This window comes from Sminthopsis crassicaudata, chromosome 1, assembly GCF_048593235.1.
Source record: "Sminthopsis crassicaudata isolate SCR6 chromosome 1, ASM4859323v1, whole genome shotgun sequence".
Taxonomy (NCBI): Eukaryota; Metazoa; Chordata; class Mammalia; order Dasyuromorphia; family Dasyuridae; genus Sminthopsis; species Sminthopsis crassicaudata.
Window position 1 is genome coordinate 388,327,865 of NC_133617.1, and position 27,928 is coordinate 388,355,792.

Below are 27,928 nucleotides of genomic sequence, written 5' to 3' on the forward strand. Positions count from 1 at the left end.
CTACTTCTGTTGATAGGACATTCTTTAATTCTCTTCAGCCAGGATGTACTGACCCTAAAGCTTCTATCACATTCTCTCCTACCAACAGAAAGGTTGTGAGACTGAAACTTTTCAACTGTGGAAACAAAACCTTCCAATTTTATTTCTCACAACTGAGTTATGCAAGTTCTTCCATCACAACAAGGCAGTGATCTAGAAAGGGATAATACTTATTTATATATAACATGTATAATATGTGTATATAGGATATATGCATATTCGTGTACATGTGTATATATGTATTAAAAATATGCCTGTACAGCAAGTCCAACTTTGTTATATGTTACATATGAGATACATTTTAATATATTACACATTTCATATAAAACATTTACATATTGTAAATACTATGCTTGTTATAACATCTATATACATGGAACACATAGTTCATCTTTATTTCATATATGAGATGCCTTTAAAAAACGTGTGCACAGATTACATCTGTTTGATTATATGTGCATATTAAATTGGGGCAGCTGTAGATGGTAAGGATATAGGACCAGGCTTGAAGTCAGAGAAGACTCATCTTCCTCAATTCAAATCTGGCCTCTGTGTGACACTGAATTCTGTTTGCCTCGTTTTCATAAAATGAGCTGGAGAAGAAAATGGCGAACCATTCCAGTGGCTTTGCCAAGAAAACCTCAAATTGGATCACAGAGGAACGGCACAGATCTCAACAACACTAAGTAAATACCGACGAGGCCAGGTAACTCAAAGGATAAAGTACAGCGCTGACTGAAGGCTGTGAAGCTCCCGATCCCTCTCTCTGCTCCTTTGTGAAAAAGGGAGACAGGCCGGCCCCCAAAGTCCTTCCCCAGGGTCTTGGGGAAATTGGGACGCCATAGACAATAATAACGATAAGAAACACTTAGGTTTTACAAAAACATTTTAAATATGAACTTATGCAATCCTCCCATGGTAAATGTTATCGTCTGTGCCGCGCAAAATTTAAACCAAGAAATTAAGGCTTCGTCTGGACGGGAGGGAAGTCAGGTTTTCTCAGCTCCGGACCCCGGGCAGTACCACCTAGCTGCTCCAGGTGAACGAAAAACGCTTCCCCATCCTTAAATGTATCCCGGCCCAAAGGCAAACACGGATGCGTCTGTGGAGAAAGCTGACTAGGCCAGTTCCCCCTGCGGCCTAGGGATCTACAAGATTAGATAGGCCGCTCTTAGGAGTGGGCAGTCTGCAGTCCAGCAGGGGTTAACGCAGCCATGTTGGCATCTGCATCATCTGTGGCCCGGATTGCTGCAGTCGGGCGCGGCTCGCCCTACGCTCGGCCCTGCCGGGCTCACTGCAGGCAGCCCGGGAGGTCTGCCCTTCTGACCGCGGGAGCCCGCACGCCCTCCCCCAGGAGCGGCCCCGGCGCCGACTGGGGACGCGCGCGCTCCTCAATGCAGCCTTAGGGGAAAAGGCTCCTCGTGGGGATGGGACCCGGAGAGCACCCCCTACCCCCCACCCCAGGGATGAGGGGGTGGAGGGGTTGACCTTTGCCCGCATCCCTGGGGCCCGGCGAGGAGCCAGCGCGCGCGCGAAGGATGGTTTGGCGGGAAGGGTTGCGAGGGAGCTGAACGCCCCACGGCCTGCGGGAGGGCGGGAGGGGAAGGGGAGCAGCGGGAGGGGTGCTCTTGAGGGGGTTCCGGGGGGTAGGGGTGGGCGACGGCCCCTGGGAGTGAGTGTTGGGAAGGGAAGGCCAGGACCGATGGAGACGGGGCGTGTCCGCGGTCGTTAAGCCCCGCCCCACATCTATGGGGTGCGCGGAGGCGGGGTAGGAGCGTGTCCCGGGCAGAGTCCGGCCTAGCCCCGCCTCCTCCCATCCTTGTCCTGCCCTTCTCCCGGGGCTGGGGCTCAGGCCCCCTGTCTGGCCAAAGATGGCGCTGAGGACGGTGTCGGCACTGAAGAGGGGGCTCGGCGGCTCGGGCCTGGGGCTCCTTCGCTCAGGTCAGATTGCATCCGCCGCCGACCTCCCAGCAGGGGGCTGTGCGGGGCGGGGAGGGCTCGGGCGGGGCGCGGCGCGCGGCGCGGGAGCCTCCTGCCCCCGACCTCGGCTGGGAGAACAGCTGGCCAAGCCGCCCTGCTGGGCCGACCTGGGAGCCTGTTTCCCTTCCAGTTCCACCGATGGCTAATGCTTGGGGCGGGCAGGTGGTGGGTGGGCAGGGCCCGGTCTGTATTTCCGGGGAGAATTACGGGACCCCACTTTCGCCAGAGGTTCGTTCCCCACTCTCCCCCCTGCCCCGTGCTCCCCTCGATCATATATCTAGTTATCTCCTTCCCCACCAAAAACCTTGTCAATCGTCATAATAAAAGAGGAAATGCAGTTTTGTCCGTCCTGTGAATTAAAAAAAAAAATGGTTATTCTTTTCCTTTAAGTAAGTCATAAAAATGTCAATCACTTTCCTGGGGCCGTGGTCTGGGGCTTAACCTCTCACGAGGATGTAATTCACCAGCTCCTCCGAGGAAGGAGAGCCCTGGTCTTCCGCAGGCGGAGAGCAAACTCTCGTAGTAGTTATGCTATCCCTGCAGAAAAGGTAATGGGGAAATGTGCTTCTGTGTCTACAGGCAACTTTCTTCCCTGCGCTGCTCAACACCGACTGGAAAAAGTGCCGAGTTACAACCCAGCACCCGCAAGGAGGTCATTTAGTAACCATCGCATTCTAGTGGATATGGATCAGAGTCTTGGTAATGCCATTAGGAACTTTGTGCTCCTAAATTACTTCTCTGTACAGGGTTGGGTTTTTGTTGTTGTTGTTGTTGTTTTTTTTTTTTTTTTTTGCTTTCCCCTTAGCTTCCCTTTCAAAGGTGTTACTTATCTCATGCAAATTTTTTCCCACCATGCCTTTCACCATGGTTCATGATGTTCAAAGAAAAGATTAGTATCTTATTAACAATCAGTCCACTAGTTTCTGGCCCAGTTTTCTTACACTGTTTAAGTTGGAAAGGGCTTTTGTGATCATCCAATCTTAGTGTTTTGCAGTTGAGGAAAATGAGATCCAGAAAGATTAAATAATTTATCCAAGATAACTAAAGCTCTGTGACCAAATCCACCTCTGCAACTAAATCTAGTTCTTTTTTACCCTACGCTATTTTTGAATTTTGTCTTGTAAATGTAGATTCATTTGCAATGATAGTTTTCTGATACAAATTAATGTCAGATTTCCTTTTTTATTTAAAATTTTTCAGTTGACCAAAATCTTCATTCTGTCCCTTTTAATCTTCCCCCTCACCTTATTGAGAAAGAAAAATTAAGCAAAACAAATCCCCATGTTGCCATTCCTCCCACAAAATGCTTCACTTCTCAGGAAATGGATAGCATATTTGATCATGATTCCTTCTGGAATCATGCTTGAATATTACTCTGATCTGTGTTGCTAAAATGTTTGTCTATACGTTGTACGAATAGCATAAAATGTTCTTGTTTAAATAATTCTGGTTCGGTTCATTTTACTTAGTATTAGTTCATACAAGTCTTAACAAGTTTCTCAGAAACCATCCTCTTTTACATTGATTTTAGCATAATAATAGTTCTTCATTTATATACCATAATTTGTTCAGTCACTTCCCACCTGATGGGTAACCTCCTCAATTTTCACTTCTGTGACACCAAAAGCAAACAAACAAACGTTTTATGTCTCAATCCTGTAATATTTTTTTCTTTATTCTGCTAGCTCTGGATTTTGGCTGTGCTATTCCTAGGAATTTTCATTTTGAGTTTCAAAAAGTTACTTAGATTCTATTTCCACTTTACCCTCTGGTTCTAACAAATCTAGACAGTTTTCTTTCATGATTCTTCATGTATGATACCTAGGCTATATTTTTTTTGTCATGCTTCTAGATAGCTTATTGATTCTTGAATTCTAAAAATGTCTATCTGTTTTCCAGGTAATTTGTTTTTGCTATGAGATTACATTTTTTTTCAATTTCTTTATTATTTCTTGTTTCATAAAATTATTAATCTTTTTTCATTATAATATTCATGGTGGTTCCTGATCCTCTTGCACCAAACTAATCTTCCCAATTCTTCCATAATTCTCATTTCTTTTCCATGTTTTCTTTAAATGCTCTCATTTAATTCTTTATTTATTTATTTTTGCTGAGATATTTGGGTTTAAGTGACTTGCCCAAGATCACACAGCTAAGAAGTCTTAAGGGTCTGAGACCAGATTAGAACTCAGGTCCTCCTGACTTCAGGACTGGTGCTCTATTCACTGCGCCACCTACCTGGCCCTAATTCTTACTTTATTTCTGAAGAATTGTAGTGTGCAGAAATTTGTGTGCTTTTAAGATCCTTTGAAGTCATTTTCTTCTGGTTTTGTGTCATGGAGTGTCCCTATCATACTAACAGTTTGCTCGTTATTCCAGCCTACTTCCTTACTTTAGATTTTGTGTGCTTTAATCTGCATTCAGACTCAGTAGTTCTTTTTCTGGACGTGGATAGCATTTTCCATCATGGATCTTTCGGAACTGTCCTTTATCATTGCATTGCTGCAGAGAGCTAAGTCTACAAAGTTCATTATTGTATAGTGTTATTACTGTGAACAATGTTTCCTGGTTCTGCTCACGTTACTTAGCATCATCAGTTCATGTAGAGATTTTTACGTTTTGATCATTTTCTGCACACTTTTGGTCAGAATGTCTGGGCCGGTCCTGTTGATGCTTTCATGGCCTATTGATTGCTGTGTTATTCCAAGATCTCAGGGGCAGCTTAGGCTGAGAACCTGAAAGCTTTCAGTATATTCAGTCTGATGAAAATCTCATTACTGCCCTCTTTGTCTGAGCTCTGAAAAGTTCCTGACCTGAGTTTGAGGATGAGCAACAGACCCGTGGGCTTGTTGCATTTGAGGTTTCAAAAGACGAATTTGAGACTCATTCATTTGGAAAGTACTAGATTCCTGTCCTGGCCCTTCCCTTGTAGATTTTAGACTGAGCTAGAAGCTGCTACTTGCTCAGTACACAGTTCATGACTTCACCTCAACCTGAAATTATACTTAGGCCCCATTATGAGTCAATTGAATTTTTGACCCAGAATTGGGTAGTGAGCAGCAGAGCTGCCAGTTGACACTTATTCCTGTGCTCTATACAAATTTAGGTCCTTCTCTATTGGATCTGAGACTACTTCTGGCTTCTAACTTTTACCCAACCATGTGCATTATTGGCTGGACCGCTAATGTGCTGATACCTCTGTGTTTTGGGAAAAATGATTCTGTGATTTTTTTCTTGTATTTTTTAATAAGAATTTTGCCTGATATATTTTCTAGATCTTTTTGGAAAATTTATAGGGAAGAATGCTTTATTTTTTCTTGCTACTCCATCATCTTGGTTCAACATCAGATCAAACTTCTCTACATATTTCAATAGTGTTTTTGAATCTTCTTCCTCAAATTAATTTGTTGGATACTTCATAATGTCACATCCCTATTTTAAGAAACTTATAGTGTAAAGAGGATAAAAGAACCTAATTAGTAAGTTTTTAATAAGTACTTTCTGCATATGCAATCTTGTCTTCATGGGAAGGGACACATAATGGAACCACACTTCTCTCTCTTAGCCCTAAAAAAAAAAAGAATTAATCAAGCAACAGGTATTTATTGAGCACCTATTATTTGCCAGGGCATATAAGCACAAAGAATGAAACAAAGTGAATCAATACATATGTATACAAAATAGTTAAATGAAAGGTGGTTTGGGAGGATTTGGAAAGTCTTTTAGATATAAAGATGGGCTCCTTGAGGGAGAAGTAACTTTGTCAGTTGATCATGTCATGATAACCAACTGAATACAGGCTATTTCACTTTTCTCTCTTACCCTGTTTGTATCTGTTCCTGACTAAACACAAATGTTGGTTTAGAGGCCATCTGAAATAAACATGAAGCATGTTTACTTTTCTTTACTCTCTTTCTTTTTTTTTTTTTAAGGCAGTAAAGAGAAGGGAATTCTGTGATTAGAATTAGGAGAGAACTGGATTTGAATTTTGTCACAGGCAAAAAATAAATTGTATGACTGGGCAAATCTTTTTATCTCCCTGAGCCTTAATTTTTTTAATTCTTTTTTTTTTTTTTTTTTTTGCTGAGGCAATTGGGATTAAGTGACTTGCCCAAAGTCACCCCGCTAGGAAGTATTAAAGAGCCAAGTCCACTACAGTTGATCATTACATAATCTTGTTTTAACTTTATATAACATCAGTTCACTCAGCATCAGTTCATGTAAATCTCTCCAGGTTTTTCTGAAATCAGGCTGTTCATTATTTCTTATAGAACAATAATACTCCATAACATTCATATACTATAACTTACTCAGCCATTCTCCAATTGATGGGCATCCACTCAATTTCCAGTTCCTTGCCACTACAAAAAGAGCTGCTACAAATATTTTTGCATGTATAGTTCCTCTTTTCTTTTTTTTATTATCACTTTGGGATACAGATCCAGTAATGAGTGACTGCTGGATCAAAAGGTATGCACAGTTTTATAGCCTTTTGGGCATATTGCTCTCTAGAATGTTTAGATCATTTCACAACTCTCCCATCAACAATGTATCAGTGTCCTAGTTTTCCCACATTCCCTCCCAACATTTATCTTTTCCTGTCATCTTGGCCAATCTGAGAGATGTGAAGTGGTACTTCAGAATTGTTTTAATTTGCATTCCTCTAGTCAATTATGAGGCATTTTTTCATGTGACTAGAAATGGCTTTAATTTTTTCATCTGAAAATTTTTCAGGTTTTTTACCATTTTAATTACTGTATTTCAATATTGTTGATTTTCTTTGTTAATCTCTGTGTGTTTGTATTTTTTTTAAAAGCTTGTTTTGAGAAGGGGTCCATCCCTAGGTGTCACTCTCACCAGGCTGCTCCCCAGGAGAAACCAAGGGTTTCTCCAAGGATGTTACAGGGCCCTGGACACTGAAAAGGTAAAGCACCCAGCCTAGATTACCTCAGAACCACCTGCTGTAAATCTTATAGAAATCTAGATATAAGCCTATAACTCTCTCCCATGTTTACAGGCAAAATAAGCAGTCTGATTTAAAAGCCTAAAGAAACATTCTTTCAGGGTATATACTAGGACCTGAAAGTACCATTTTTTCTGCTTTAAAACACTTGTGTATTTGGGATCTCTTTTTTTTTTCCCCCAAGATAAATGCATGGGTAATTTTTCAGCATTGACAATTGCAAAACTTTTTGTTCCAGTTTTTCCCCTCCTTCCCCCCCACCCCTCCCCCAGATGGCAGGTAGACCAATACATGTTAAATATGTTAAATACAACTTATTTATATATATGAGATTTGTTTTTATAGACAAAAATAGAACAGTCCGACAAAAGTCCTATTTTTTTTTTTTTTTACACAACCAGACCTTGTCTAGATTTCCAGTAACTTTTAAATTCCCGAGATTCCTGGCTCTGACTTTTTTTTTTTTTTTTTTTTTTTGGTGGCACAGTCTTTTCTAAGAAGAAAGAGACAGTTTTTACAGTTTGAGTTTTGTTTGTTTATTTTCTGCTGTAGATTTGAATCTTTAAAAACAAATTATAGAATTTCTTTTAAAGTGCTGCCAAAAGACTTGAATCACAACCTCATTCTTTTTTTTCTTAAAGGTAGCTAAATCCTTTTGTTTTAATGTTGGAGTAGATGATTTGTATTCATTTCTGCTACCTCATATATTTTACAATCTTTTTATATTGACAATTTCCAGTTGTATAAAATTTTCTGTTTTGACCTTTCACTTCTTTATTTTACCTCTTTACCTTTGACTTACTTTCTTTTTTTAACCAGAGGCTTCTTTGCCAAGAAATTCTAGCTCAAAGAAAACAGTAACAGACTTAGGATGAGCTTTAACTTTTTTAAAAGAAATGGGCTGTTTGTTTCTATCAGTAGTGGTCTTCTTCTTCATAAGGCATTTTGGGCATAGCAATCAGTTATTGAAAACTATATATCTAATTTTTTTCACAAGTCCAAGCCAGCAGAAATGAAATTTTAAACCTGAAGGAATATCTTTGTAAGAAAATAGAAAACTAAGATTTTGATTTTTTTTTAAAAGTTTTTGTTAGTCTTTTATTTTAACATCACCTTAATTTGTAAATATCTGCTTCCTAGGAAAGGAGGAGGAGTACATTTTTTTCAGCTCTTCAGTGGACAAGCTTCTTGGTCATTGTACTTACCCCGTGTTCAGTTGTGGGCTTTTTGTTATATTTAGATTATTGTCGTTGTATTGGCTATATTTCTGGTTCTGCTCATTTCATTATAGGTACCAGTATGGATAATAAGTCTTCCTATAGGAACTAAGGATTGTGTCTGTGATTTCATTGGTATACAGAACTCTCAGCAAGGAAACTTTCATTGCCCCTTGTGGTGTTAGAATCTCGATGCCTAAAGCAGTGGGAGGTTTTAAGGGACTTAGAGCCACAAAATATGGGCCAGAGGTGGGACTTAAATCCAGATCTCCCTGGCTCTGATGGCTACCCTCTCTCCTCCACACTTCTCAGTTATTTCTCCAAATTCTTCATATTCGCCGAGCTGTAATATCTTTTACATTCATGTGCCAGTTTCTTCCTCAGTTGATTGATATCTACTTTGTTTCCAATTCTCTGCTACCACAAAAAGTAAAGCTCTGAATAATTTGGTGTGTATGGGACCTTTTTTTTTTCTTTGACATCCCTGAGGTATATGCCTAACATAGAATCTCAAAGTATGGACACCAACAATCTTAACTACTAAATGGCCTTTTCTCAAATCTTCATTCTTAAATGTCCTCCCTAAAAGTCCTCTGGACTAATGGATTATGGATAATGATACAAGGTAAAAACCACAAAACAATGGCATATATTTATAATAATGACAAAATCTAGGAGGATATGCCAAAAAGGGAAATCCCATTCAAAACAACTACAAAATGTAAAAATATCAAGGAGTCAATGTATCAAGCGAAGTACCGTTTTATGATAAGATACATTATAGTTATTCTTTAAAGAAATAAAATATAACTGTAGAGATTCTCACTGATCATGATAGGGCTGTACTAATTTAATTAAAACAATGGATTAGATTACATTTTAATTAATTTACAAATTTAATGTTATATTGATCAAACTATCAACGGGCTACTTTATGGAGTTAGAGAAAATAATAACAAAACTTAAGGAATATAATGGGGAAAAAAGTAGGAGTGACTATATCTCATGTTGTAAAGCAATAAATAAAATAATATATTAGGCAAAAAATAGAAAACCATATTATTGTAACAAACTAGATTGAAAAAAATAAAACAAACAAATTTAATAGTCCAGTGTTCAGTGCATCTGAAAACATAAATAAATAACATGGGATAGAGCTGCTAGAAACTGAACTACTAGGAAAAGTAGAAAGCAATTTAATAGAAATTAGGTTTAGATCAACATCTTCACCAAAATAGATGGATACCATGAGTACTAAAAAAATATAAAAATGTAAAGAAAATAAGAAATTAGGGAATGAGATTAAATACCTTCTATAGCTATCAGGGAATAGAGAAAATCACAAAAGACAAAAGAAATTATTTCAGTTAACATGAAATTGAAAAGATTTTGCATGAATAAAATTAATGTAGCTAGGTTAGGAAGGGAAGCTATCTATTAGAAAAACATCTCAAGTAATGGTCTAATGTCTACAATGTAAATGGAATTTAAAAATGTCTAAGACAAAGATTCATTCCATGATGAGCAAGTCCTTAATGGATATGAACAAGCTGTATTGATATTTAAAGTAATTAACCACCATGTGAAAAAAAAAAAATCAGTCATCAAAACAAGTCTGAGTTTTCTCTTTAAACTTAACAGTTGGCACAAATGAAAAAAAAAAAAAAGTGAATAGTTAATATTAAATAAATAATTAATATTATTTAATCAATAGTTAATAATAAACTATTTGAAGGAAAAAAATTTAAAGTATTGAAAATAATTCATATTTCTCAAACCAAGAAAATCCAGTTGCTTACAAAATATGAAGTCTCAGAGTTGTATCAGCTGAATCACTGTGTCTGGGAAATAAGGAAAAAAGGCTAGCGATGCAAAGTCGTTCAACAAGCATTTATTATGTGCCAGGCACTATGCTAAGTGTTTCCTCCCCTCCAAAGAAAATCTGGAGGGAAGTTAGAATAACCCTGAAATGAAGTTCGTATCATTTATAGAAAGGAAAATTCAAGGTAAAGAAATCTGCATAGGTCTCTTAAATAAAATAGAAATACTTGTCTTCCATGCAAACTTGGGACAAGACATCCTCTTTCACAGTTGTAAACACCTTTGCCCAGCACATATCTTACTGATTTGTGTATCATCTGACAGTTATCTCTATGATTGCATTGAGAGAAGTTATTTTCTATGATTGCATTGATCAGAAATCTTTTATGATCCTAGCATATGTATAAGGGACCTCTTAGAAGAAAATCTTGAAGGCACTGCATTTCATCTTACTCAGCCATGTGTTTCCTTACCATCTAACAATAAGCACAAGCAAAGCGTAGAATCTCAACTTTTCATTAAGTTCCATGACTGAATATGTGGTCTGATTTGAGAACTGTTTGCAGAAAGCTGCCTGTTCCTTTGATGTTTTCTTCTTGGGGAACTTTTTTGGGGCTGAGTCCGAGGCCAGTCTCCTAGTCATTAAGCTTCAGTACTGGAACAGGTTGAGCATTAGTGAGTCATTCAACAGTCAGTAAAAAGAGTTTTCTTAGTTAGCCAAACCAGCAGAAGAGTATTATTGAGGAAAGGCAAGGCATCCTGAGGATACTTAACACAGCTTTACCACCAGCCAAGTGTCAGAGATACTATAGGAGCTCTTGTGCTTTGTACTCTGGCAATAAGGAACTAACAGCATCCCAAGCCCTTAGTTTCCCAAGCAGACATTCTCGAATAATGTCTCCCTGCCTTGTAAGAAAAAAATTAACCAAATCTGCCATGGGAACCAGGATGGGTGGGAGCTGAGGGGAAGAGAAGGTTAGTTAGGAGATTGCTCCTACCACATGTGTCTTCAATTCACATGTACACTAAAGATTGTATAAAAAGGAAACGGCACATGACATAGTAGTTACTTATAGTCTCTTATAAGTGATCCTTTCATAGCTTAAATATTGTATGGCCTCTTTTGGACAGCTGTCTTGGTATTTTACTTGTTCCTTTTCTGCTTCCCTTCTCACCTTTGTCTTTCTGGATTAGAATCTGAGATTCTACTTTTCAGTACACATTGTAAATTTATATTGGTATGTGAACTGCAGTTATCTTCATGGTGATCTTTTTGCTTATGCCCAATATGAACACTGCAAGCCAAAGTAACTAAATACATATCAACATAAAATAGCATATTGTTTTGTGGCCTTTGGGCAAATTGTGAAATCAAGATTTTAATCATCTTTCTGTTACCTCTCCAAGAAGTAGTAGTAAGTCATTCATTTAATGGTGACTTGTACTTATTAGTCATGAGAATGTCACTATTAATATTAAAGACCCCACATTTAGAATAGCTGTAGTTAATATTAGAAACCTTAAAAAAAAACAACAACTTATTTTAGCACCTTCTACCTCTATTCCCACTTTTTTCCCCACCAGGTTATAAAAGGGCCACTTCTATACTTTATTTTCCTCTCACTTCAGTCATCATTTAACAAAGATCCCCATTTAGAATGTCTAGAGTTAATATTTATAGGAATCTTAAAAACTTATTTTAGTATCTTCTATCTCTATCTATTCTGGCTTTTTCCCCCCATTAGATTATAAAAGTAAAAGGGGCCACTTCCATACTTTATTTTTATATGGTTTCATATATTACCGTGGTCAAAGAATTCACCCTAGTGGACAACCTAGAGATGATAAGCCCCTCTAATCTTAGCTAGAAGATTTAGTCTGCTGCTAGGACCACACTAGAAGCCTCTCCAGCTTCTAGTGGACCTGACAGAGCCTACTTTCCACTAACATAGCCTTCAAGAATCCAGGGGTACCTCAAAGTTAAGATGAGGCATTTTTAATGAATTTGGTTGTGAAAATATTAAATATTCACAAATAGGCTACAGCAGCCCCACCCCCAAAAAAGAGATAATAACTAAGAATTTCTAAATGGAATGTAAGCATGATTTAATTCTAAGAAAGCAATCAATATAATAAATAATATCAGAAGGAACACCGAAAGACTATTTTAGCATCATTAGACTTAGAGAAATCCTTCAGTTAAATAATGCAGTAGTGCATAACATTAAAATATATAAAAAGAGAAGTATGAGATAATTTTTAAGAATATATTTGTAAGAAGCTAAAAAAGATAAGTCATTCTCATTAAAAACAGCTGCTAGAGGGACAGCTAGGTGGTACAGTGGATAGAGCACCAGCCCTGAAATCAGTAGGATCTGAGTTCAAATCTGACCTCAGATACTTCTTAGCTGTGTGACCCTGGGCAAGTCACTTAACCCTAATTGCCACAACACACACACAAACCTAGCTGCTAGAAATGTCCAGTTTTCACACTCCTATCAAGTTTCTTAGAAATCTTAGTAATATAGGAGTTAAGCATGAAAAAAAAAATTGTAGGAACATCTTTAAGAAAGTATAAAAAAAGTTCTATTTTCCTAGAAAACCCAAGACAGTCCCAGTCAAAAATACATTTAACAAAAATGCCCCTCTTTATAGTTGATGTTAATCACAGTATTCTTTTTCCTTTCAGCTTTTTATGATTTAAAAAAAAAAAAAAATATATATATATATATATATATATATATATAGAGAGAGAGAGAGAGAGAGAGAGAGAGAGAGAGAGAGAGAGAGAGAGAGAGAGAGAGAGAGCCTAAGTTCATACTTGACATAAAATTATAAAGTTTTTCCTACAATTTTTATTAAACTAAGATTCTAATTTCCAGGGTTTTTGAAGCAAACACTAAGTATACACACACACACACACACACACACACACACACACACACACACACACACACACACACACACATATACACACACACTGTATTATTTCTGGATTATGAAATTCTGTTCCATTTTTCTATTTACTTATGTTTTTCTAGTACCATAGTGTTTATGATTATTCCTTTATAACATTGTAATGTAAATAATATTATTATAGTAAAGTAATAGGATAAAAGATAATTTTACATGTTATTATAAATTGGCAGCCCAGTCTACAGTACTAACTCTTGAGTTGGAGAACTAGGGTTCACATCACTTGAATAATACTAAATCTCCTGCCCTCGGTTTCCCCTATATGTAATATGTATGAATTGGACTGAGGTCTCTTCCTGATCCAATTCTTTATTTGTGAACTTCATTCCTTTATATTATCTATAAGAATCAAGAAAAACTGACAGAAATTTTGTTGTTCAGTTGTTTCCAATTCTCTGTGACTATTTGGAGGTTTCTTGATAAAGATCCTGGAATGGTTTGCAATAGTCTTCTCCAGCTCATTTTAAAGATGAGGAAACTTAGGCCAGAAAGACTTAAGTGACTTAGAATGACAAGAGGCAAGACTCGATAGATATGAATACATAGTTTTTATATCAATAGTTATTTTTGCTGTTGAAACAGTTGGGTATAAGTACCAAAGGGAATTCTCCTCTTTGCTTCAAGAAAGATTGTAAAGGACTGAAACTATGAAAAGATATACTTGAATCAGACAACTAAGCACTTAAGACTAATTACCTATTCTATATGAGACAATGATTATTAGCATATGTTAGGGAAAATGGCTCTTTTTACTGTTGGTGCGGGCTCAATGTTTGGTGTTAAGATAATTTTAGGCAAGGATTAGAGGGAGGGGTGAGACAGGTCAGAGTCACTTGGTTACAGGAGGAGAAAAGTAGAGATTTTAGACTTCGGAATCAAGAAGAGATCTTAGGCAAAACTCCTGGCAGTTTGCCTGCTTCTCCCCCTAAAGACCAAGAACTTTTACTTATCCTGACTTTGGCTGATCCCAAGGCCTCCAGGGAGCTAGCTTGGACTTAACATTTAAAGATACTAATTTTCCTCGTAAGAAAGTCTCCCTCTACCTTCTAAAGCATTTTAAGATTGTTTTAGCTTTCCTTCTGAATCCGATTTTTCTTGTACAACAAGAGAACTATACGGATCAGTACACATATGTTATATTTAAGATATACTTTAACATGTTTAACGTGTATGAGACTGCCTGCCATTAAGGGGAGGAGATGGAGGGAGGGAAGGGAAAAGTTGGAACAGAAGTGAGTGCAAGGGACCATGTTGAAAAATGCATATGTTCTGTCAATAGAAAACTATTAAAAAAGAAAATAAAAGAAAAACTACACTAAAAAATATAAAAAATAAATAGATGCTACTGACTATTAAAAAAAAAAAAAAGTTTCATCTCATTGGACTTGCTGATATGTTGAGTGCCCAGCATTGTAGACCGTCAACATCTTTTAAGATCTTCATAATTATCCAGCATGTAAGCTATCCCTCCTAGTTTTATGTCACCTGCAAATTTGATGAACATATCCTCTATTACTTTTTCTACAAAAGATACAGGATTACAAATTTATCTTTCCATGGGAAAAAAGAAAAAAGATTGTTTTAGCTTGTGCCATTAATAATGCCCTAGAAATTTGGGGTCACGGGTTTGTTTTTGTTTTTGTTTTGTTTTGTTTTGTCTGAAGAGGAAAGGTATAAGTAAAATATTTTAAAGTGAATTTAAATGTCTCTAGTCAAATAATTTGGGGCTTATTATAATGGATAACTTATCGATTATATACATATAATTATATTGGATTACATATATATAATGGATATTATAATTATAATATAATGGATATTTATCTGATGCTGCTATGAAAAACTTTTGCAAGCTTCTTATACTTTTTCAACAGCATTATCATGAATTTCAGGGGGGCAGCTAGGTGGGGCAGTGGACAGAGCACCAACCTTGAATTCAAGAGGACCTGAGTTCAAATCTGGTCTCAGACACTTAACATTTCTTAGCTGTGTGACCCTGGGCAAGCCATCTAACCCCAGCCTCAAAAAAATAAAATAAAAAAATAAATTAAAAAAAAAATAAAAATCATGAATTTCAGCATGCAGCAAGTAGTATTCTCATTGTAAAAATGTACTCATTGAACTATTGAGTTGTTGTAACCCAATACTATATGTCATTGCTGAATTGGAAAAGAGATACTTGATTTATTTATATACTTCTACTGTATATATTCCTCTTCTTCACTAAGTACCATACTATTATGTTAATGTCACAACTAGCACTATTAACAAAACTATAAATAAATATTTGCATAGATTAAAATACTCATTTACTAAGGGAAGCTCTTTTAAGATTCCATAGACACTGTGTTGTGTTTTCCATAAGTAAAAGAAAAATACATCTAGATTTTATAAGACAATGCATTTGTATCAAAAATAAAATTATGTCATATTCTTTTATTAAAAAAAATACTGGTGTGGTTTGTTATATCCAACTCATTTTTATGGATTAGGAAACAGGCAAACAAGTTTAAGTGTCTTGTCCAGGATTACACAACTAGGAAGTATCTCAAGTCACAGCTGAACTCTGGTCTTCCTGACTTCAGGCCCACTCTATTCACTGCAGAAAAATTTTATTTTAGAGTTAAGATAAACTGAATCAAATATTTAGGCATTAACTTATTGAAACATACAAGAAACCTACTATATTAAAAAAAAAAAAAAAAAAAAAAAACCTCAACACAATTTTGAGAGAAATAAGGAATAATTGAACAAATGGAAAAATCTTTCTTTGTTCATGATTAGGTTGAATAAATATGTTTAAAATGTCAATACTTTTCAAAATGAACTTAAAAATTAAGCTACTGATATTTTGAGTAATTTTGCATTTTTTTTATTATAGCTTTTTATATACAAAACACATGCATGGGTAATTTTTCAATACAACCCTTGCAAAAACTTCTGTTTTACTTTTCCCCTCCTGCCCTCCACCCCTTCCCCTAGATGGCAGGTAGTCCCATACATGTTAAATATGTTAAAGTATATATTAAATACAATATATGTATACATATTTATACAGTTATCTTGTTGCACAAAAAATATTGTATTTAGAGATAATGTAAAAATAACCTGAGAAGAAAAAAACAAAAATGCAAGCAAACAATAACAGAAAGAGTAGAAATGTTATATTGTGGTCTATACTCATTTCCCAGTGTTCTTTTGCTGGGTGTAGCTGATTCTGTTCATTACAGATCAATTGGAACTGATTTGGATCCTCTCATTGTTGAAGAGAGCCACATCCATCAGAATTGATCATCATATAGTATTGTTGTTGAAGTATATAATGATTTCCTTGTTCTGCTCATTTTACTTAGCATCAGTTCACATAAGTCTCTCCAGGCTTCTCTGAAATCATCCTGCTGGTCATTTCTTATAGAACAATAATATTCCATGACATTCATATACCACAGTTTATTCAGCCATTCTCCAATTGGTAGGCATCCCTTCAATTTCCAATTTCTAGCCACTACGAAAAGGGCTGCCACAAACATTTTTGCACATGTGAATCCCTTTCTGTTCTTTTAATATCTTTTGGGGATATAAGCCCAGCAATAACACTGTTTTGTATTATTTTACAGGGTGATGGGGTGTCATAACAAAATTCATATAGAAAAGTAGGTGAAGAAATGAAGAAATATGAAAAAACTGGTGAAGATCTCAATGTATTCTAAAGTAATAGTTATAAAAACTTTGATGCTAGAAAAAAGAATAAAAAATAGAAGAACGTAGAAAAGGTTAGGATTTCATTAAACTTCTCTAAAAACATTAAGGAATAGAATCTTCATTTACTAAAACTGGGAAAAATAGATAATTTTATGGCCAAAATAATGAATTTGATTTCCCATATAATACCATCAAATATAAGACTTTCAGCAATCAAAAAACTTTTTAAAATCATTTAAAGTGAAGAGGAAAAAGAAATGATATATTTATCTCAATTATGGTGAGGAGGGGCATTTTTATTAATTAGATAGAGAATTTTGGAAATAATTTGGGTTTTATTATACAGACAAGTTTTTTTTTGTACAGTAAAAAAGCAATAACTCTAAAATTAAAAGAAACAGAAGGGGAGGGAAATATTTGTGATGTATTTCAAATAAAGGACTAAAATTCATAATAAAGAACTGAAATATAAAGATATGAATAGATACTTTTCAAAGCAAATAACTTCATGAAAAAATGCCATAATCGGAAGTGGAAGACAAACGTAAGAGATCATCTTATATCTACTAGTAGTAATGGCAAGACATAAAACAAATTTCAGGTTGGTGGTGAAATAGCTGCTTTAACCTACTGTCAGAATGGTATATACATTTAGATGAGGACAATGGCAATAAGCAAATTAAAGACATAAAACTTAGCATTCTTTTCAACATTGTGATTCTTATGCTAGTATTTTATCATTAAAAGGCTCTATCAACACAAAAATGTTTATTACTGCACTACTTGACATAGCAAAATAGGAAATAATATATCCATTCCAAAATGGTTCAAATTATGAATTATGTGAAGTAATATAGTGCCTTAAAATATAAAAAGAAATATGGAAACATATATATAAAATATAGGTTTTTTGCAAAGAAAGATGCGAAATAAGATCAACCATAACTATATATACAACAGCTACAACCATATGTTTTTTAATTTGGGGGAGAGAAAAAATCAGAACAAAAAGGAAAAAGAATGAGAAAAAAACAAGATTAAAAATTGGTAAAAATATTGTACTTTGAACCACATTCAGTTTTTATAGTTCTCTTTGCATGTGAATGTCATTTTTCAGTCCCAAGGCTGTTGGAATTGTCTTGGATCACTGTATTGCTGAGAAGAGCTAAGCCGGTCAAAGTTGATCATCACAAAATATTGCTGTTACTGTGTACAATGTTCTCCTGGTTCTGTTCAATTCACTCACCATCAGTTCATGTAGATTTTTCCAGGCTCTTCTGAAATCAGCCTGCTCATCATTTCTTATAGAAGAAATAATATTCTATTACATTAATATCATAAATCATAACTTATTCAGCCATTCCCCAACTAATAGGCATTCATTAAATTTCCTTGCCACTACAAAAAGAGCTGCTACAAACATTTGTACATATGGGTCCTTTTCTCTCTTTACGATTTCTTTGGGATACAGACCCACTAGTGGCTCTGCTGAATCAGAGGATATACACAGTTTTATAGCCCTTTGGACATGCTATTACTATATATTAAAAAACAAAACTAGAAAGAAATACAAAACAAAAGCTTGCATAGTTCAGTTGCTTCCACTTTTTCAAATGCTTAAAGGTTTTAGGTAATATTTTACTCCTTATTTTGTTTAGATGGCCTTTTTTTATTAACAGTTATACTGTATAATAATTTTTAGGAGGAAATAGTTCATATATCTAATATATAATGCTTATTCCGACTGTGGAAAGTTTCTGCTGAATCATACTTCATATTTGATGGTCAGTAAAGATCAAAATGAAATGGTTTTATGCAAAAGTAGATTTCAATAACTAGACTCAGGATGGGAACTTGAATTGCCAAAGCATATTGCAAGACATGAATTCAATAATTAACAAATATTTGTTGACTGATTCCATATTTAGCCAAGAGTAAATAGCTTTTTTCCCCCTAAATAACCTTTTTCCCTGTCCATACTTAAGACTAAAAATCAGCAGTTCCATTCTTTGGCCATTCTTTTGAGTGATGTTTTTGATGAGACCTTATAAGGACTTTGTATTGTATTATATTGTAATATTGTAAAGAGTATTTTAGTTTCTCATGCTTATATTGTTTTGGCAGATTTGTTTTTGACTCTTTTACTTTCAGAGTGGTAACATTTCTATTTTGCATTTATAAACTAGGGGTTGCTACAATCAAGATGAAGAATCCTCCAGTGAACAGCTTAAGTCTGGAATTACTAACTGAATTTTTAATAAGCTGGGAGAAACTAGAAAATGATAAAAGTTGCAAAGGTGTCATCTTAACATCCGTATGTATTATATTTAATTTATTTACTACTGATTTAACTTTCCTTAAAGCTCATGGGTAACATGCAAATCTATCATTTGTCCAAGAGTCAAAAACCAAAATTCTCTACATAGGAAAACAAGGAAATTGTTGTCATAATAATAATGAAATCTAGAAGAATCCTGCTGAGGATAATGAGAATAGTAAATCTGCCATCTTCCTGTAGGCTTGGTAGCCACTGGAGAACAGTCAGAAATACTAGAGACATGCCAATTTTAAGCCTAAGAGTCATAATAGAGGAGTGATCCATTTTATCAGAAATTTTAAAGTGGTAGAGTGAATGAGAAGAGGGAAATATTCTTGAAATTTAGCCTCAAGAGCTCTGAAAACATTTCTGTTGACTCCACAGATGGTGAATGTCACTTTCCCCTAAGTAGAATATAATCTCCGTGAGGTCAGATTCTAGACTTAATTCTGTCTTGGAATTCCAGGGTTAAGCACAGTGCCTGGCTATTACTAATTTCACTAATAGGTAGTTACTAATTTTCCTGAGCTGATTACGTGTAGCAAAGATGCATAGAAAAAGTTTAACAAAATCATCAGTAAAGTACAAGATCTGTTTATTCATCTACCATGCTGAGTGTGAGTGTATTAGATTCATTGTAGGGAGGGAGAAAGAAGTAGAAGTTGAATAACTATTGTCCTTAATGAACTAGTAATCCAGTGGGGAAGACTGACAAAATGGACAGAATAAAGGACAAATGTAAAAAAAGATACTTAAGAACATATGCAAGGGGCAGCTAGGTTTCACAGTGGATAGAGCACCAGTGCTGAAGTCAGGAGGACCTAAATTCAAATCTAGCTTCAGACACTTAACACTTCCTAGCTGTGTGACCCTGGGCAAGTCACTTAATCCCAGTTGTCTCAGGGAAAAAAACAAACAAACAAACAAAAAAAAACATGCAAGGTTTCTTATTTGTGAAGCAATTGATTATGAAAAATATGGGAGAGGAAAGTTAAAGAGAAAAATAATTCTGGTACCTACTACCCTGGTAGAACTAACTAGGACACTCAGCCCTTCAGGACGATGATTACTTTCCTGAATTCATTTTACAATGATTAACATCCTCCTACCCAATTATGCCCTTACCTCCCTAGCACCTTTGTAGAAAGGCTTCTCGAATCCCAAACTGAGTGCTCAATTATTCCTATATCTTTAACTCCACCCTCACCAATTTCCTACTCTAAAGCTCTCCCCCACTGTGCTCTTGAATGCCTGCTCTTGCAACTCTTGGAATCTCAATCTAAGCTTTGCAGATATGGAAGAACTAATTCATACCACCCAGCTCACAAGACCGATGAATACATGCCAGTCTCACTGACAGTGATAAATATGCTAAAGAGACCAGATATTCCGACCAGTCATGACACTATCTTGCAAAAATACCCATGCAGAAAGTCAATAAAACAGTTCTCTGTTAGTGCATGAGATCTAGAGACTTGGACGACCTTAGCAGATAGGGCTGAGAGTAGCACTCTTATTCCTTCTCTCTCTTTTGGTCTAACATCCACACAGGCTGCCACAAATTTTTTTATGGCATTACTCTGTGAAGAACATATTAGTTAGATTTCAGATATTCCCTGACTCACAGGACGTTTCAGAAAAACCCATAATAAGTAAACATTACAAAGCCAAATGTACACTTTATAAATTAGGTCTCTATAGAAGACACAAGACTATAGGTCTTTATAATAGTGATACTGACACACTTTTCTCCCTTGAGAAATAGTGAAAAGAGCAGTAGAACTATTTTTAAAGCCAAGTCTTGCCTATACTCTAGTTGTGTGATCTATTTTTAATGTGTGACTACACTCGGTTACATTTTGTTTTATCAACACTGGTTGGTACATGGTACCAGCCACTCATTGTGTCAGTGTAACATGTCAGCTATCCTCTTAGTTTTGTGTAATAACCTTTTAAGAACTTGTTTCACAGTTCACTGATAGTTAACCTAGAATTAATATGTTTGTTTTCTTTATTATTCTCAAATTCATTTGTTACTGTATTTGCTTTTAAATTATTCAAAAATACATTCACCAAAGTGTATCAGTGAATTTTAAAAGTTTTGATAGGAAAGAATCTACAACTCCTGAAGCTTTGGCTACATACCAACAGATAAAATCTCTCCTTCTTTGAAAAGAGAAGATTTAAAGCAGAAAAAAGGGAGGAAGACCTGATAGTTGACTTCAAATACTTAAAGAAACTGTCTTGTCAAAGAAGAATTAGATGCTGCTCTGACTCAGGCCTGTTATCAGTTACAGGTAACAAGACTAGGACAGACTTTTGGAATTAATAAGGAGTCAGGTATTGCTTTAACATAAGTAACTCTAAGAGGTTGAGCTCTCAGATGCACCCAGACATAATTTCCAAGCACTGGTTAAAAGGACTGTTTTTTGAGGGGAAGGGTAGAATTGGAAGAGTTTTATCCATCTAACTGACCTTCAAGTTCCCTTCCAGTTCTAAAAGTCTGTGTGTCTGAGTCATCTGCAGCATTCAAGGCCTGTGCAGTGTACTAAATTATTTAAGCCTTTGATATAAAACATAAAACATGATAGGTCCAAGGAGAGCTATTCAGCATGCTTCTAGAAGCCTCCCTCTAGGTTACCAGCAATCTCTAAAGCAATACTCTGGATATGGTTGTTCAGTTAGTTATGAATCAAACACTTGCTATCATATAATTTATTTTACGGTAGTAGGAGCTGTAACTTCCAGCTTGTAATGAATGGATGAGGAGAATGTATCCAAGAAATGGAGAAAGAGAGGGAGAATAGCTTAGATAACTCACAAACCCATCTCTTCCTCTTGTCCACAAGGTTATCAGTCAAAGTTTGTCAAGTGCCATGCTGACATTTTTTTGATCCACCTGCTATAGTATCTCTCTATAATTAGACACTTTCATTGTAAGTGGTGAAGTGGATAGAGCATTAGCCCTGGATCCGGAGGACCTGAGTTCAAATGTGGCCTCAGACACTTAATACTTCCTGGCTATGTGACCCTGGGAAAATCACTTAACCCCAATTGCCTCAGCAAAAACAAATTAATTCATTAAACATTAAAATTATCTGATATAACTTTGTGTATGTTTTATGTATACCATTGACTTCTCATAGGCTGATAGAGTAGAGTTTCATTTTTGTCATATCCTGATTGCCTTGCTTACAGTAAATGCTTAATAAATGCATGTTAATTGACTTGTTGTTTTTTATTATTTCAGAACTACCCCAAAATCTTCTCTGCTGGCCTGGATATTACTGAAATGTGTGGAAAAAATGCAGCCCACTATACTGAGTACTGGAAAGCAGTACAAGAGTTGTGGCTGAAGCTGTACATGTCCAACATGGTGGTGATAGCAGCAATCAATGTAAGTTGCCTTTTTTCTCTGACTTCAAAGGAAACTGGCTTGTAATTTGCTTTTCCCTAAGCTAGGGTAGGATAGGCATCACAGTGGATAGACTTCTAGGCCTGGAGTTAGTTAGGAAGGCTCATTTTGCTGAGGTAAAACCTGGCTTCAGACACTTACTAGCTGTGTGACTGTGGGCAAGGCACTTCACCTTTTTTGCCTCAATTTCCTCATCTGTAAAATGAGCTTGGGAACAAAAAGGCAGATCACTCCAACAAAATCCTAAAATAGGAGTCACAGCCAGATATGACTAGAACAATTGAACAATAACAATAATAAAAACTATAGATGGAAGAAGTTTGTGTTTGCTACTTCAACTTGGGTATTTTTTTTTCCTCAATGGTATTTTATTTTTCCAAATACACATAAAGATACTTTTCAGCATTTTGTAAGATTTGTGTTCCAAATTTTTTTCCTTTCCTCTCTTAGTTGTCCCCTCCCCAAGACAGCAACCAATATAATAGAGGTTATATATTCATCTTAGGTCTTAAAGAGAAACATTGTGTTCTTGCCATTCTGGCCATGTTCTTAGTTAAGAGTTTTGTTGGCCCCTTCCTAGTTCCGTTGAGAGTTCAGGGATCACAGAATTTTGATATAAAAGGAAATGTAACCCATCTCCCTCATTTGAAAGTTCAGGAAACTGAGGCCCAGAGACAGGAAGAAAATTGCCTAAACTCAGTACAGTAGGTTAAACAGCAAAGCTCAGGTTTGAGCCTATGTCCTCTACCCTTCAAACCTAAGAATCCTTCTACTGCATCATGGATGTCTCTAATGTATGACCATTTAGACCAGTTACAAATGGTTTTAAAATATAAAGCTCCATGCATGCTTCCTTCCTTAACGGGGATTCAGCTGACCCATTCTCAGAACTTTGCACACCTTCTTGACTGTTAGGAGGCTAAGAACAAAACTAGAGTTGTGTTGTGTTCTCCCCCCCCCCCCCCCCCTTCACAATGGCAGCATATTCTTCTAGGACTAAATCTGATCTGTGCATTTACTTTGAGTCTGCCACAGCTGGATGGAATAGCAGGCCTGCCCAGAGTCAACATCTGACTTTGCTTCTAGGGATCCAGCCCTGCCGGAGGCTGCCTGATTGCCTTAACGTGTGACTATCGAGTTATGGCGGACAACCCAAAGTACACCATTGGTCTGAACGAAACCCTGCTGGGCATCGTGGCGCCCTTCTGGTAAGGCCAGCCCCACCGTAAGGCAGGTCTGCTGCACTTGTGGGAACATGATCTCAGAAAGAAGCTTTTGCTTTTCTTTTTGGGGAATCTGTCATCTCAGTATCAGAACTAGACGCTTCTCTTTTTTTAAATACTGATCATCTTTGCTCAGTCCTTCCACACAGGAGTTAAGTGACGGCCGTGCCTGTGTGTTATTAATTCTAGGTTTAAAGACAGCCTTGTAAACACAATTGGGAACCGAGCTTCTGAGCAGGCCCTTCAGCTGGGCTTGCTCTTCCCTCCTGCGGAAGCCCTCAGAATAGGCCTTGTGGATCAGACGGTGCCAGAAGACAAGGTGCAGAGCACAGCTCTCAGTGTGATGTCTCAGTGGCTGAAGATTCCAGGTGAGAAGATGCCTTTCTGCTGGGGACTGGTCACTGAGGGACTATTTCTGCTGGGAACATTTGACTTTTTTCCCCCCCACCTTTTGTTGTTGTTGGTGGTGGTTTGTTTTGGGGTTTGGTTGTTTTTTTTTTTAATGGGAGAGGTCTTTCCATTCACATTCACAGTTATGATTACTAGCTCTGTGTTTCTCTCCATCTTATTTTCTCCCCATATATATTTTTGTTTTCTTTTTCCACCCTGTCCTTAGTAGCATTCTTTTTGACTCACCCCACCCATTATCTTATCTCCTATCACCCTCTCCCCTTCTCTAACCCCTTTCTCTTATTGTTTCTGCCCTTCTATCCAACCCATTCCCTTTCTTTTGGCTTTCTCCTCCTACTTCTTTTTAGATAAATTTCTATACCCTACTGAATGATTAAGTTATTCCCTCTTAGAACCACAGTTGATGAGATCAAGCTTCAGGCAATGCTTATCTGCTTCCCTGTTTTCCCGCAATTATAATGTCTTTTGTACCTCTTCATGTGAACTAATTGTCCCCTTTCTTTTTCTTCCAACCAGACCTTTTTCCATCCCTTAATGGCTTGTTTTTGATGTTACCACATCAGAGTCCACTCACAAACACACTCTCAGTTCTTGTAATGCTCTTCTAACTGCCCTAGTAACAGATAAAGTTCTCAAGAGTTACAGATATAATTTTCCCATCAAAGGATGTAAACAGTTTAACCTTTAAATAATATATCTTTCCCCCTGTTTACCATTTTATGTTTCTCTTGAATCCTGTGTTTGTAGGTCAATTTTTTTTTTTTAAGTTCTGTTTTTCAATAGAAATGATTGAAAGTCTCTTGCTTCATTGAAGATCCATTGCCTCTCCTGAAAGATGATGCTTTGCTGGAACTCTGTCTTCCCAGGAATCAGCCGGAGTCAGGATCACTAAATGTCTTTATTCTTGATCTTTTATGATCAAGGTCAGGGGGTTAGGTCTAGCAACCTCACACACACCTTCCTCCCTCAAACGCCACAAGAGACTGACTCAGCGTCAGTGTCTCAATTTCCTCTTCCTCCTCCTCCTCCTCCTCCCACACATCACCTCCCCCTCTTTGTCCCACCAATCAAGTCAGCACAGAACAGCTGGGGAGGGTCAACCTTCAAACAAGTTAATAGGGAACTGTCCAATTGGCAATTAGTCTCACGTGTTTCATTATCCAAGTGCATTGCTCAGTTCTAGCCCTTTACAATGCTTCACTCTGTAGTTGTTCTTGATTGTAATCTCAGGTTCTTTGTCTTCCAGAATATGGTATTCCAAGTCCTCTGATCCTTTATTGTATAAACTGCCAGATCCTGGGTAATCCTGACTGTTGTTCCTTGATATTTGAATTGTTTTTTTCTAGCAGCTTGAAGTATTTTTCCTTGAAATTGGAGTTTTGGAACAATGTTCCTTGGGGTTCTCCTTGTGGGATCTCTTTCCAAAGGTGATGGATGGATTCTTTCAATGAGTATTTTCCCCTCTCTTTCTACAGTTTTCCTTGATGATCTCTTATAGAATGCTATCCAGGCTCTTTTTCTGGGTCTTGGCCTATAGTAGACCAATAACTTTTAAATTGTCTCTTCTGGATCTATTTTCCAGATCAGCTATTTTTCTAATGAGGTATTTCACATTTTCTTCCATTTTTCATTCTTTTTAGTTTGACTGATTCTTCATGTCTCATAGATTCACTAGCTTCCATTTGCCCTGTTTTAGTTTTTAATGTGTGATTTGCTTTAGTTAACTTTTCCATCTCTTTTTCCATTTGGTTCATTCTACATTTGAAAGTGTTTTCAGTGATTTTTTTCTTTTTTTTTTTTTTTGCAGTTGGCTAATTATATTTTTTAAGGAATTGCTTTCTTTTTTAAGCTGTGATTCTCTCTTACATATCTCACTTCCCCCCCCCCTTTTTTTTCTTCTACTTCTATTCCTTTTAAAGTCTTTTATTAGCACCTCCAAGAAGCCTCTTTGGGCTTGAGACATATTTATCTCATTCTTTGAGATTTCCTCAATGGATATTTTGTCCTCATCTGTGTTGGTATTTTGGTCTTTCCCATCACTATAGTAACTTTCTAGGGTCAAAGTACATTTCTGTTTCTTACTCATTTTCTTTTGATATTTCTTTTTTTTTTTTTTTTTTTTTCTTTTCTTTTATGGTCAAGCTCTGCTTCTGGGATAAAGGGGGCGCTGTTCCAAGCTTCCTGTGCAGCTCTGAGCTGCCCCTTCTTTGTGCAGGGGTAGCATTGCCTACTTTTTCCAAAAAATAGCCTGGCTGCCCCACTGATCTGTTCCTCTACTCTTTTTTCCTCCTTTTGTTAAAAACTCTGTCACAATGTAAATTGTTAGCACTAATATCTGTCTGCCCAGGTTACTTATACCTTCGGAATCTAATGCTTATTGTGCAACAAGAAAATGGTATTTACACACATGTATTGTATCTAGGTTATATTGTAACACATGTAAAATGTATGGGATTGCCTGTCATCGGGGAGAGGGAGTAGAGGGAGGGGGGGGATAATTTGGAAAAATGAATACAAGGGATAATATTATAAAAAAAAATATAAAAAAAAAAAAAACTCTGTCACAAAGGAGGAAACTGTTGTAAGGAGAAAGGTATTGGAGTATACATTTGAAGCTTTGAGTTTCCAAAGTGATGTACACATTTCATTCTACTGGCATTCTAGTCTAACATTATTGATTTGTTCCAGAAAATGCATTTAAAGGAAACAGTATTAGGAGGGAATTTCTACAGACATAACTAATTGGAAAGAGGGGAGATCAGAACCACTAAATGAGCATGGACAAGAGAGGACTCAGACTGAGGTGTGAAGGATTGGGAAAGAGAATCTAGACTTCCTGGCAAAGTCTGGGAAAATAAAGGGTGGCAGAAGTCAGGATCATGCCTGGAAGAGGGAGGTCATTGGGGAGCAGCAGCTAAGCTGGTCATTCAATGGTGTTGGCGTCTAGGGTAGGACTTTATGCTGGGATTAGGCTAGGGCTTACTGTGATTGGAAAATAAAAGTTGATTAAAGCATCATAAGGTGTAGGATATGCTTGTGGGAATGCATTTCTATAAAACCAGGTTATGACTTAATTGGTTTGACTCTTGATGACCTAGAAATTAATGACTTGTTAACCCTATCTTTAGCCCATGCTCGCCAGCTTACCAAAACCATGATGAGAAAACCTATTGCCGACCTGCTGCTGAAACAGCGAGAAGCGGATATCGACAACTTTGTCAGATTCATATCCAGAGATGGTATCCAGAAGTCTCTTCATCTGTATTTAAAAGCACTTAAAGAACGAAAAGAGTAAAAGCTGAGGCTCCTGACCCAGGTTGTGTGGCTGGGTCCATCGAAACAAAGTCATGTACAGACCTTACAGGCCTTTCTTTGGATAGCTGTAGGTTTTTTAAAACAAAATATTTTTCAAGATAAAATTAAATATAATTATTTGTTCTTAGGTTGTTGATTTTTTCAGAAGATCTTGTCTGCTTTATCCTGACTTCCCCAAGGTATCTTCTTTCTTCCCATCAGTGTGTTTTGTCCCCAGCCCACTCCACATACATCTAGAAGGTGCTGGGGTAGGTTCTGAAGAGACTTGGCTGATGATGTGGACAGGAAGCCTTTAGTTCTTGAATAGCATTTTACCTGGGAATCATGAGTAGTGGCCTTACTAGAACTTGGAAATAGAACCTCTTTGCTCAAAGAGAATTGTGAATAAAAGTCTGAAGATTTTTTTTTGCTCTCCAGCCTCAGGGCTGGTGACCTGGTTGCAAGTGATGAGAGGTGTTTTACAAGTAATCAGTGAGCTGCAAAGAGCACTTCACCACTTCCCCTGTATATACTCAGAATGGAACTTTTCAAATAAATAGCTTTTCAGGA

General features: G+C 36.8%; 1 protein-coding gene across 2 annotated transcripts; it reads left to right on the forward strand.

Annotated features, from left to right (window-relative positions):
* The first annotated feature begins 114 nt into the window (after window positions 1-114).
* Window positions 115-27,928, forward strand: ECI1 (enoyl-CoA delta isomerase 1). Of its 2 annotated transcripts, none has more exons than XM_074279507.1 (7): window positions 115-1,980; window positions 2,599-2,718; window positions 18,885-19,012; window positions 22,266-22,412; window positions 23,517-23,638; window positions 23,843-24,021; window positions 27,193-27,928. In XM_074279507.1, exons 1-7 carry the CDS (start codon window positions 1,911-1,913, stop codon window positions 27,357-27,359), a joined length of 933 nt encoding a protein of 310 aa, XP_074135608.1. In that variant the 5' UTR covers window positions 115-1,910; the 3' UTR covers window positions 27,360-27,928. The 2 variants fall into 2 exon arrangements, with proteins under 2 accessions (XP_074135608.1, XP_074135607.1); XM_074279506.1 differs by having other exon boundaries at window positions 1,796-1,980; window positions 2,599-2,740; window positions 18,823-19,012.